Raw genomic sequence first — 14,083 nt, 5'->3', positions numbered from 1 at the left:
ATTCTTGATTGCGTGAACTCCTAATGACTGGATTTTGCATGCAATTCACAGATCTGTTCCAAATACCACCCTTGTTGAGAACTATCAGTAAAAAATGAAAATAAAATATAAATCTAAATATACAACAACAAGTGTAAACACAGAAAGTTGCCCTGGTCTTTACTAATCATATCTACATTAACAGCAATCCTGGGAAATAATGCAAAATGCATGCTATTCAGAAATGGGGGGAGGGGGGTCACAAAATACCCTAATAATTGTTTGGGGTTACATTACATCAAACCCCAAACAAATGAAAAGATATTTTAATAAAAAGAAGAAACATTACATTACTGGGCATAGTCCACCCATCAAATAACAACTGTACACTTATTTTGTAGCAGGCACTGAAGTCATGCATCAACAACAGCACCATAAAGCCTTTAATTCTTACTCTGGGAGCAATATTTTTTAATTTTCTTCATTACTATTATTGTGTAGCATTAAGGTAACTATTATTTATTATTTAACCATCCTTAAAACAACCAATGACAGCGTCCTAAAAACCAGCCTACCATTGTGGTACAGGTGCACCATGGTATATTCATATAGAACATAAATGTTACCGTATTAAGGTACATTCTAAAAAAAGCTGGGTTGTTTCAACCCAACTTTGGGTGAAATATGGACTAACCCAACTTCTGGGTAAAAAAATTAATGTAAAACTTTAACCCAACTGTTGGGTTAGTCCATATTTGATCCAAAGTTGGGTTGAAACAACCCAGCATTTTTTAGAGTGTACCACAGAATTTACATTGTATGTGTCCAATAATATCATAGCACCATGTAATAGTTCTTTTCGAGCACTGCTAGTGTTTTGATACTGTTTGCTGCCAAGTGCTTATACCCGTTCACAATCTTCACATTTAGTTATTTATTCTAATAAAGACTTATTACTTCTTCACTTGTATACGACTAAAAGTATTTGAAGGTTTGTTTCAATCAACTGTATCCACTTAACCTAGTGATCTTTTGCTATCTGTGTCATGTCACTGTTTCACAGAGTGAGAAATTGGTCCAAATGGTTCAGTCCGTGTGTGAGCTGTTTGAATTATTCAGACTCAATCGCAGAACAGGTTGACCAATTCATTAAAAGGAATGGACTCAAATGAGTCAATCGGGCATTGCTCATTCTGGACTGCATTTCCCCAAAGCATTAATCTATTTAGCTTTCCTGCAGTAGCAGTGCTTTTTTAGAAATCTGCCAGAATACAGACATGACATGATCACTGGAAGATTATTAAGTTTCTCAGGTAGGTAAACAGTAATCTCTGTGAAATTTTACTAGAGCTGTAAATTGTTTGGTTCAACTTGAACCTGATTAATAAGCCTAACATCCTGAGGTTTTTGGCTAGCACAGACACTTATGCCATTCTAATAAAACAACTGCGACCAAAAACAAAACAGATTTTAACTGTCTTCAACCAAATCTGCTAATAAATTCGTTTTAGGTTTGTTTGTTATTGTCTGATGAAGTGTTGCGGTTCAGTGGTAGAAGGTTTCTTGGGTGTCACAGTTGCAGGGGCATTGCATCACGCTTTGAAACTCTTCTCGCCTCAACCCAAAACAAAAACAGTGTTTCAGTTCAGATATTAATTATTCCCCAGCTAATAATGTCCACGAGGAGAGATGTGAAGAAAATACTGAACTACAGCACTTCACAGTATTTAAGGAGCTACAGAAATATGTTATAGTGCAGTCCTGTGTTCAGGTTTGGTTGCTGCAGATCAATGAGCCAAAATGTTTATTCGAAAGGTCCCTATCTTCAGGTGGTTAGGGTGGTACATGCCAAACTACATTGTAAGTCCTATTCCGAAGTGAACGAGTTGCTGTCTGTAGCCTATATACTGTAGGCAGCTGCCTTCAAAGGCAAAATCCTACCTGAAATGGAAACGCATAAGTGACTGATTTGGAACGGTTTACATCGGTAGCAGCTCTGGCTCCACATGCTTGTGTGAAGCACACGGGGGACTTGACCCACTATTGACTTCAGTGGAGTTTGATGGTAACATAATGTTATTAAGCTAACCTAATATACATAAAAATAGCATTTTGTGTAAAATATTGTATTAACTTTTCATAGATGTATTATGTATAAAATATATATATATATATATATATATATATATTTTTTTTTTTTTTCTATTAAAATAGAATTAGTCTTTAACAAATAGATATGCAGAGAAACATACAATGGAGAAACTAATCTTTTATCACTTCAGGAGACAAAAAAATAGAAGACTAAAAGGATAAGACAGAATTGAGCTTCAGTCCTGGAGAGTGGAGAAGAGAAAAGAGAGAAAAAAGAGAAAGAGAAAAGAGATGGAGAAATTGAGGCCATTTGAACTAATGCATTTCAATAATCCATCCATTATCTATCCATCCACAATGGTACTGCGGTGAAGTAATGCCCATATCTTATATTATATATGGTGGTGAATATAAGTGCAAAGTCTTTGTCTCTTAAAACTTCAAATGCTTCTTGTTTTTATGCTTGTAAGGGATATTTTAAATTTGTTTGGAGATAGTCTGAGATTTCTCATTACTGAAGAGAGTTTTTAAGTTTAATCATGTTAAGCCTTTAACTTCATTTATTCAGCTATACCCATTTCAGTTTTAACAACCATTAGGAGTCTTTCTTTATTTAAAGCAGTTGTTAACATGCAATGTGACCAGGCATCTACGGAACTATGAACGTAAGATAAATAATGAGTAACAAAGATATTCTCAAAATTCTTCATATTTACAACACATAGTAAAAATATAACACAGAAATCATTTCATTAGACCTAAGTCAGTTATTGTACATTTATCATTTATTTAAGGTTTGTTTGCAGTGATGACTGGCATGCTGACCGTACATTATCCACTGTACTAGGCTAATTACCAAATAAATAAATAAATGTACATATTGATTTAAGATTATTTTATTAGTTTACTTGTAGATTATCAAAAAGCTTAAACTAAGGTTATCTGGGACAACAAAATAAATTCTACAGGTTAGTGGACGTAATACAAATCATCTGACCACAGAATCATGTATTCCAGAGAGTGCATTTAAAATGCAACACTGGATGTGTGCGATATGACCTTATTTTGAATAAAGAATTCATAAACAGGTAAATACATTAAATCAGGACATGGTGAGCAAAAAGTGGATTAGACTATCTTTGATCTGATGTCTTGAAATGTAAAGCAGAGGAATGAGTTACTCAATGGAACCTGAACAGTGATTACTGTAAACATGTCATACAAAGACAAGCAAGAATAAAACAAGCATACTGATGTGAGCTGTACCGATGCAGAAAATCCTTAATGATGCTTGGTGGAGTGAGGATTGAGAAATGTATAAAAGGCCCGAGCAAATGTGTTTGTGTGTGAGTGACATTGATGGAGTGAGGGTGTATGTTTGTGGCTAAAACTAAGAGGAGTCATTTCTGAAGACTAAAGATGAGCTGTCACAAGAGACGGACTGAACTCCCTCCTCAATCGATATGGGGGATTGGGTCCCTATGTGCCTCCGGAGCCAATGCAAGCTTTGGTTTTTAAATGGTATATGTGAGAATTACAAAAGATTACATGTGGCAATGTAGAATTAACATACAAAAACCCTTTGAAACGTGTCATATGCTGGGGGAAAGACACATTAAATGACAAATTAAACATTTTAGTGTATGAATTTTACATCTTTGTTCAATTAAAACTATTCAAACTTGACCAAATGAAGAAAAATAAACTGCCATGTTTTGAAAAGATGCTAAAGCTGAGGCTATTGTAATGCTGCCCACAGTCTAATGGCATATTCAGTTTGCATAATAAAAGTATATATTTCTGATTCTGTCAGCACTACAAAGAACCCCGGGAAGGAAGGGGACTTCAGTGAATGTTTGACTCACACATTCTTTGCAACAGGCAGAGTGTTCTGCATGACTAACCAAAAGCAGAGAACTCAATAAAAACAAACAACACAGATAAATAATCAGAGGGAAAGATAGAAAAGGTGTGCAGGAAAAAAAAATGGACAGGCTAGCAGAGCTATTGCAAATGCAGCCAAAACTACATTAGGGATCCCACTGCAAACAATTACTCTCTCATGCTTTTTAAGGTGTTTAGACAAATTCTGGTAGAGCTATAGATAAAATAATTCACAAATATGAACTTTCAAGTCAGTTTACCAATTACAACACTTTCTTAGTCTAGTTCTCTACAGTGAGATGCAAGGCCATTAACCACAGTGTTGTTTTTATGTGATGTTTAGGGAACTTGTTTCCTGGAAGACCAATAAAAGTCAATAAGATCTGGAACTGGCTGATTTAGTTGATTCAAAGCTCTCTACAGATTGTTATGGATCATTACCTTCTACTGTAAATTTTCAGACTCCATAGACACAATATCACAGTCAACTACCATCAAGCCTGTTTTTATCTGGCATCCGCACAAGCAAATTTGCAGACAAGACAACAATGGCACAAGATAAAAGCATAAATCTTACTGTATCTTTTTGGTCCATCCTCCAGGCAGAAGGCCATGGTCAATGTAGCGTCCTCCTCAAAGAACTCTGTAGCAAATGCATCCCACCACAGACTATCACTCTCCTAGGGAAAAAGGAGAGTCACAGTTAATTAATAGGAGTTAATTATATTGTGTGATATGCTTTGTCATTCTTACAAGTCAAGTTAATACGAGTAAAAATTACAAAAAAAATATTTTGTGTATAGCTCCACTCATTTTTGTGATTAATAAAACATTCAAATGTTTGGTAAATGTTTGAAATTAATACTTTTATTCAGTAAAGATGCATTAAATAGAATAAAAAATAAATTAAAAACATTTACAATGTTACAAAACAATAAAACTGTTAAATGCTGTTTGAAAATGATAAGATTCCTGAAGAAAATCACAGTTTCTACAAAAAATATTAAGCATGTGATTTCTTGGGGTTGTTTTCAAAAGCTCAAGGTTAATATTAATGTAATCATCCACTGACATGTACCTATATGTGCTTTATGAATTACCATTTATAATTAATAAACACAAAATCCTAACCCTAACCCAGAGAACATCAGTTTATAACCTACTTTCACTAATGTCTTGTTCTTTTCTCCTAAAAGCTAATTTTGAGACCATTCTATGATCTAGCATATAAAGTACATGAGCTCAGTGCTTATAAATGCAAGTTTTCCTTAATTAAATATTAAAGGTTATGCAGAGAGCACCGGTGCACTGTTATTAAAAGTCGACAATAACAACAAAATTCATTATAAATAATGTACATCCAGGGCACCTAGATCCTCCAAATCCACTACTAATGGGAAAATTCGCTAATCGACTTGAATTAAATTAAGGCTACTCCATCAGATGGCATGCTAGCTGAGAACATACTCAGCGTATGTAAAATTAGACTCTGCTGCAATCCTGTGATTGACAGAGCTCTGATTCTAACAGACGTCGTATAGGCCAGTGTTACCATCTAGCCGATGTTGCCTGGTGACAGATCACAAGCCCTCTCAGATGTTTACAATTAGGGCTGTCAACTTCAGGCAGCATCACATTGTATAGTGGCCGACCCTGGAGACCTTTAGTCCCGCATCCCATATTCGAGAAGTGCTGTTTTCCAGTGTGGAGGAAGTGGTCTCGTCTGCTCCGTGTTATGGGAGTGAGTCAGTGCCCTATTACAGCCTGCCATTTTAGTCACTGTAAGTGAGTGATCTGTTTTGACAACGGTGATCGTTTTTCCATTCAATAAGGCAGGAGGCTGATGTTGTCCAACACAGCTGGTTATTAGCACAGCACTATTAACCCATGACACATATTTCTGGCTAACACTCTTTCTCTTGCTTTCTGCTTGTGTGTTGTGAATGAGTGAATGTGTGTTTGTGTATATGATTAAACCTTGTAGTCACACTCAGCAGGATGCATGATTTCATCAGATAATCCAGCTTTCTTTGTTTTTATCTTTTTTCCCCATCTTGGTCTCTTGTGTGTTGGCAAAATACTGAGGTTAAAACAACTTTCGTAATCTTCGTACTCACTAGGGCTCGGTATTGACACAGATTTCACGATTCAATTACATTCCAATTCACAAGCTCTTGATTCCATTCAATATTAATTTGTATATATTAAGTAATATTTGTATATATTTAGTCAAGTTTATATACTGTATATTAAGAAAAACTGCTGTAGACTACTACAATGCCCTACAAAGGCAAAAGACCTTAACTTGCTAGAGTGTGAAAGTGAGAAAAACGACTTTATTATATGTAGGACACTGGAAATTTAACAATGAGAAGTTTTAGTAATTAAAATTATCTACATAAAAAAATTGTGAGCTCAAACTTGATTTTTACCCCTATTTTGAAGTTAATGTACTCTGCCTTTGCATTTTCTGCAAAACATGAGAAGTCACACCAAGGCAAAAGGCAGTAACTAACACATTATCAATACTTGGTTGCTGATCACCATTTAAAAAATTGCTAGAGTGACACCTGTATAAAATCTAGTGATCATGTGCTGTCTCATATAGGCTATTGCATATAGTAATGTGACTGTATTAATGTTGTTTTCTTTTTCTTTTATTTTTTGACCTAAACAAGCGGACTAAAAGTTAAACATGAGTGGATACCAATGTATTTGCTATGCTCAGTAACATAAAAGAATGCTAGACAGCATTGCTTTTATATTGATTTGTATGAAATAGCCTAACCTAAAAGAGCGACTTGTGGATTGATGTGAACGCCACCAAGTGGGAATAATGCTCAGAATGCTTGTGGATTAAACATCTCAGATGACATTCACCACCATGGATTGATTTTATTGGGTTACAAGAAAAGGTAGGATATGAATTTAATTGCGAACTGTTAGTAGGCTACTGATTTTATGATTGATCATGCTAGCTACGGCATTCGAGTCCACACGCGTCCGACTAGAAGGGACAGCCTGGTGAATAATCTGCATTACAAAAAGAAAAAAAAAGGTTGTTCGCGATTACGTATTGCTGTCAAGGTGTCTTTACAGTGCTTTGTTATATGGAGCTGTTTGGTAGATTGCGATCTATCTAATTCGTTTGTCGTTTGACTTTAATGGACAGCAAAACAAAGGCAGAACACCCTAACTCCAAACTGGCACCGTAACTTCATATTGAGCACGGCTAAACAAAGTCAGAACGCCGTAACTCAATCTGAGCGTTCCAAACAAAGTGAAAGAGCGGTAACTGGTGTTATATGGTGTTCTGTCATGGTGTCTCCGGGCCTTATCGAACTTACGGTTGAGACGACCCATTATTTTCTCGGAAAAACAACGAAATTGACTCAAGATGATAAAGGATGTCTTGAATGTCCCAAAATATCAATAACTAATTTTCGACAAAAATCGAAGTTACGGTCTTTTGCCTTTGCACGGCAGTATACATTTCTATTACTATTATATAAAAGGTTAAAATTAACAAAACAGTAAAATTCAATTGCTGTTTATTTTAAGATACAATAATCAACACTCAAATAAAAACTGACTTGTATACAAACATTTAAATTGCACATAAGGTTGGTTTTATATTAACTTTTTAAGTGATATCAAGTTTCTACTTGAATTGTTGTTGCAATATAAATATACAAATAACTAACTTTTTATGAAAAAAATTATTCAAACAAAATAAATGAAACATCACTAACAGGTTAAGTAAGAATATAATGAATATGTTATCTACTGCATATATTAATCAAAATGCACCTCTCTAGAGTTATTTTTTTTCTATGGACACTGAATGGCTATCCTGAGTTAAATGTAATATTACGTGTCATTGTTTACGAGCTGTTTTATTGACGTATTTTCACAGCTGAAAGACCGAATAGGTGATTACATGAGAGATGATACATTTCAACAAGTTGTACTGTATCTTTTAACATACATTTGACATTCATTTATGCTTATTTTGTGCTATAACTAGTAGAAAAGAGGAAGAGATGATTGGTTGAAATGAGCTCCGTGCTGCTATTTGAACTGAGGCAGCTACAGCAATCTCTAATGCCATATTAAAGAGTGCCAAATGATATTCATTGATTAAATTTCATGATAGGATTGACAGAATTTGAAAGCTGAGACTATGTTTCATATATATATATATATATATATATATATATATATATATATATATATATATATATATATATATATATATATATATATAATATATATACACACACACACACACAGTGTGTATATAAACACAAAGCTTATTGCAATTATTGGATAGGAGGTGCTCTAGACATAATGTTAGTGAAGTTTAGTTCACACTTCTGAACAGCACAGAAAATCGATCTTTAAATTTAAGTATTCATATTGGTTTATCAAAATGAAGACTGATTAAAATCTAGTAATTATTGTCAACCCAGCCCAACTAATGACTGACTCTTTTCCTCTTTTCAGGTCTGAAAAACAGACGTTGTTGTTCTGTATCTGACTGAATTTGGTAAGTATGTCTCCTTTTCAGTCATATCGCATCACAATATACAGCCTCAATGTAGTGGTGATTGAAATCCCACAACTCTCTGAGCTCCTTTACAGTTCAATATCTCTTTGCAGCTCATTGATGGCCACTCTTGAGCTGAGCTTATCAAACATTGTTTGTATCAGCAGGTGTTGTTGACTGCTCTCTTTGAGTGTTCATTGATCTTCTCCACTCTAACATCTTCCTGATAATGGCTCAATGGCCCGCAGAGGGATCCATCTTACTGTACAGTCACCATCAATGACCTCCTCAGCACCTATGATCTCTGACCTCAGGTTAGGTCCTGATTAATAACTGTGATGGAGATCTAAAATTGAATAACATTCATTTTGTTTATTATGGTCTATTCTAAAAAGACATGTCTAAAAATGCACTATACTGTATATACTACTGTTCAAAGTTTAGGGTCAGTAAGATTACTGTCAATACGAAATTTCACAGTTTTACAAGTATAGTTTTACAATGATTTATTATCTTGTTAGCCCTTTTTTAGCCTTGTCTTGCAAATCACAATCAACAGTGACATTCTGTGAAATCACTTCAGAACGTAATGAATACAATGACCCACATGTTCAAAAATGGTGAAAGGGCCCTCCATTATGTTCAGAAAACAAGATATTGAGCATATACAGGTAGGTTGAGATAACACAGACAAAATATTGAGTTAGCATGTAATGGAATTACTTTACACTGTCATTGTTTTAATTACTTTGATATAAGCTAATTACGGAAGGGCATAAATGGCCGCTAACAGCATTATCAGTATCTGCAGCAGGACTCAGAGTTATAGGATTTCATTTATCTGGAAGGCAATCTGCACTATCACAATCAATAGGAAATCTGATCACCCATTTGCACTAATTAACCCTATTTAATGCCTCAGCGGACCTAGCAAACAGTATCAGTAAACCTGTGTACAGGTATGTGTCAAAGTTGGAAAGGACTGCATTTTTTTTATAGTTAAATAGGATAATTTCTTATACTGTATCATACTTACCTAGCGATGTGATTTGCATTTATAGTGATATATCTGTGCACCCCTGTTGCTCTATTCTTGTATTCATTTTTTATTTTTATTTTTTGCTCTTGACTGACTGATGGAATAAACCAAAGCTGCTGCATTTCAGAGACATAGATCATGTTTGATAAAGATGACATATAACACTGCAGCCCAGGGAGAGTCGGATATAGATCAGTAATCTGTAGCTGACATGTAAAATGAGAGGTTCCTGCCTTCAGTGCTGATTGTAGCTGTCTAGCATGCTATAGCTGATAGTGAGCTTTGATGTACAGCGCACCGATCAGTTCTTCAGGACCTCAGGTGAACTAACAAGGGCGTCTGCATGGGTTGCCTGAAGATAAAGCTGTATTGATTAGAACATTTAAAGGGATTCATCAATGTGCCAATGGTGGCTCTCGACCCAGACATCGCTCTGCAGAGGCCAAGCAGCTCGGATTTATGGTAGATCCAAGAGCTTAGAGAGACAACAATGTCCCATATCCTTGGTAAATAACAATAGTGGCTGCTTTTTACAACACATACTGTACACAAACCAACTGATATTTATACTATTTTCTCTCTCTCTCTCTCTCTCTCTCTCTCTCTCACACACACCCACACATGGTGGTACAGTATATGTTGGTAACCTACCCCTCACAGAAAACTACTGGATTTTTTTTGATTTCATAAAACACCATTTAGTATGGTTTTTAAGCCTTTTGGTTTATGGGGACACAGCAAGTTTATGCTGTAGTACCCATGTCATTACACACATTTGTGTCCTCATAAAGCACATATACCAGAACACACACACAAACACTAATATGGAGGTTATTATTTTTTTCGACAGTTCCACTAGTTTTTATTTTTGTTTTAAATTTTGATTTTTGAAATGTTCTCAATTACAATTCAGTTATAATGGTGCACAAATTTATTTCATTTGTAAAAAAAAAAAAAAAAAAAAAAAAACACACAATGTAAGTCGGTTTGGACAAAAATGTTGCTAAATTTGTTAAAATTTACAAGATTTATGCCACTGAATCTTTGCAAGTTTTGTTTGAGGTTGCACCATTAGGCTTTTGCCTAAGTTTGTACATGCTGGTGTATTATTGTGGCGTCTGTGTCAGATTTACCTGCCACTAGTGATGTACAGAAAGCTAACTGTGGACTATGTGGACACAGTTAACTAAAATAAACAATATAAGATAAATATTAATAATATTACTGAATCAACAACAGTTTGTCCTATCTAACCTTAAAAAATAAATCATCCATAATTAACCGAAAATACATAAACTACAGTAATTTTCCTGTAATCCTGTGTAGTATTTTTAGCATTGTAGAGCACATTTATAGTTTTGTTTTTTTTTTTTAATTTTATTATAATATTTTGATTTATTATAATATTTGTATTTCATTTCATGAAATAACATTTTATCATGATATCTTTCCTCATTATAGTTTTTGTTTAAAATGTCATCATTTACATGCTAGTTTGGAGCCCAACAAACTCCAACTTCTAGCAGTTATTGGATTGTTTTTTCCTGTTTCTTTGTCATGTTTCCTAACCACTTAATTCCAACAGTAAGTTTTAGAATGGTCGGAATACTGATTTTTTATTTAGAGGCAGTGTGATCCAGCCTTAATAATACTATGAAAAGTATTAACATCTCTGTTTTGAATGATACTGCACTGAAGGCAACCTAATCATTACTGCCACATGGGAATTGGTGTAAATTGTCCTTATATATCCACATCTGTGAATTGACATTTAAAAAGTCCTCAGCCAGGCAGACTCCATTTAGACTCACCTTTCAGGACTCATGAAATGTACACAAGGTCTTTGATGAGCTGAACAGAGCTGTGTGTGGGCAATCACGCGCAGGGTTTGTACAACTGCTGTTGAACTTCTTCTACCTACATATCAGTGACAGCCGCTGACAGATCTCAGGGAATACTAACAACGTAAACAAGCCAAAACCACGGTAAAAATGGCAGTAAGCATGTAAACAATTCATGCATCGATTCATGATACCTCATTTTAGTAAACAACGACAGTATAAACAACATCTACAGTATAAGTATTTTCAAGAAAGCTATTCTCGCCTGCCTGCCGTGTTTTGCTGTTTTTTTTAAGAACAACTGAATGTCGACAATATTTGGGACTGTTATAAGGTTAGGTGCACATGATTTAAATTATGCTACTTAAATAAGGCAAGGGGAAGTAAACTAATGCCCTTCAGAAAGTCCTCACTGTATGACACACAGCGCTGGACCACTGAAGCCAACATTGCACAGTATACCATCCAAAATTTTGGGGTCAGTATTTTTTAAAGAAATTAATACTTTTATCCAGCAAAGATGCATTAAATTGATCAAAAGTGACAATTTTTTTTACAAGATTTCTATTTCAAATAAATGCTGTTCTTTTTAACTTTCTATTCATCAGAGAGTCACGGTTTCACAGCTGTTCACAGCTGTTTTCAACAACAACAACAACAAAAAGTTTCTTGAGCAACAAATCAGCATATAAGAATAATTTCTGAAGGATCATGTGACACTGATGAAAATTCAGCTTTGCCATCACAAGAATAAATTATATTTTAAAATATATTTAAACAGTAAGCAGTTATTTTAAATTATAATAATATTTCACAATATTACTGTTTTTATTGAATTTTTGATCAAATAAATGCTGCCGTGGTGAGTTGGTGAGACTTCAACCTTCGACCTCAAACCTTTGAATGATAGTGTATACAATTCTAAATGCATATTTGTGTTAGTAAACATAACATTCAAGCTTTTTGAGCTAGTTTAGAAAAAACATTTATGTAGGTTCACAACCCATCCAAATTTTGATGAAGTGCACTGAGAAACCAACCCATGCAGAACACAGCTGAGAACTTTATATTTTATCAATGATAACATCCCCGAGGATCTCAAACATCATCGCTCAGGGCTGGACAAAAGGAATAAAAAATATAATCTGTACAGAAAAAGTCTGAAAACAGGAAGTTGGTAAAAATGGGCGATCCCTCTTTATCTGTTATCAGCGCAACAGTGTAGCCTGGAAGGAACTTTGGGAAAGCCGCAGGAAAAAGGTGGGACTATTGTCCTAGTATCCTGCCAGTTTGAACGGCACCTTATTGTTCCAGAGAATCCATTTTTTTTAGTTTTGTTTTGTTTTCAATCAAATAAATAACACACAAATCAGCCGGGACCCCATAAACTGTTTTTTTTTGCATAATGCAGCCAATTGATAAGAGGTTTGTATGTTACCTTCATCCCATAGAGAGCGCAAAATAAAGTTTAAAGACTTTTAAGTCCACTGCTGCCATTAAAAATGAAAAAAATAAATAAATGATACATTATTGATAGTGAAATCATTAGATATTTCTCAGTCCTATACAGCTTAACAAAACTCTTCAATTTGGGCACATCAATTTATGCTAGACTTTTCATGTGCTCTTAAAACACAATCTGTTGTCCATCACCTGCTTCCTACAAAATCAATTAGGCAGCATGTAATATAAATGATGATGGACATGGTTAGACTGATTTGCCATTTGGTGCCATTTTAAGCCCTTACGGGACTGTGGAGGAGCTGCGATAATTGTTTTACCTTGAGGACTTTGAGACTGAGTTTCTCCACAGTGAAATGCATTATCGATCGCCCTCAGATCAAAACAAAATGCAGCTGTGAACTTGCACTGCTTCTTTGCATAAATGCATTCCATTCCAAAACCATTAGACAGATTAATAAAGTTAGCCTTTCATTTGTTGCCTTCTTAGTGACCTCTCCTTTTATCTTTATCTTCACTCTTTCCAACCCTGTGAATATTAAGAAGCGATATGCTAATGAGCTTATACCAGCTGAGGTTGATGAAACTCCTCCTCTGAATGTTAACCAGCATGCTTATTTGCATATGCTTATGCAGCAGGTTATCCAGCAAACATGTTAAATGGCAGCAAATATGTTTGATGCTCTTTCACCATGCAGGCCTCAAGGAAAACATGGCCAAATGCACATTTGAAAGAGTACAAAACTCAATATAGCTTCTATTAAAGGTGCACTCAGTCTTTTTTTTTTTTTTTGGTTGGACCTTTTTTTTGGTTTTTTTTTTCAGCTTGGACCTAACATAATGGATGCAGAATCATGCAAAAGCATGCTATTGTATAATTGTTGTTTTCACAGTCAGTCATGGTTAATTTATTCTGCAAGTTCAATTGTCCAAAAACAGCAGGGTAATGATAAAGATAAAGTAACTAGTACCAAAGTCCATTTCAAGGAAAGCCAATTCACTCTGCTGCCATATTTGCAATGCATCTGGGCAGCAAACATTTTGGGCATGCAAGTGTCCTAAACTACTTAAAAATGCTTGCAAAAATCACAATTATTTCAAATTAGCAACAAAATCTGACGTGAACTTCTAAAGCTTCTAATGGCAGCTGCAGGGACGCAATGAATTAACCAATTGGCGATTGGCTCTTATAGGTGTGACTTATTCCATTATATTTTGCTTTGCGCTTTCACCTATTCA

At 34.9% G+C, this 14,083-nt stretch overlaps 1 protein-coding gene across 2 annotated transcripts in view; it reads right to left on the bottom strand.

Annotated features, from left to right (window-relative positions):
• LOC109074957 (LIM domain-binding protein 2-like) overlaps positions 1–14,083 on the bottom strand; it is a 61,904-nt gene that overhangs the window by 42,424 nt on the left and 5,397 nt on the right. For both annotated transcript variants that reach the window (XM_042770019.1, XM_042770018.1), the window contains exon 2: positions 4,532–4,634. In XM_042770019.1, coding sequence (XP_042625953.1) covers positions 4,532–4,634 — 103 coding nt within the window. The remainder of the gene's footprint in view (positions 1–4,531; positions 4,635–14,083) is intronic.

Source organism: Cyprinus carpio, chromosome A14 (assembly GCF_018340385.1).
Source record: "Cyprinus carpio isolate SPL01 chromosome A14, ASM1834038v1, whole genome shotgun sequence".
Classification (NCBI taxonomy): domain Eukaryota; kingdom Metazoa; phylum Chordata; class Actinopteri; order Cypriniformes; family Cyprinidae; genus Cyprinus; species Cyprinus carpio.
Note: the sequence above shows the minus strand (reverse complement) of the source record. Positions and strands in the feature narration are given on the sequence as shown.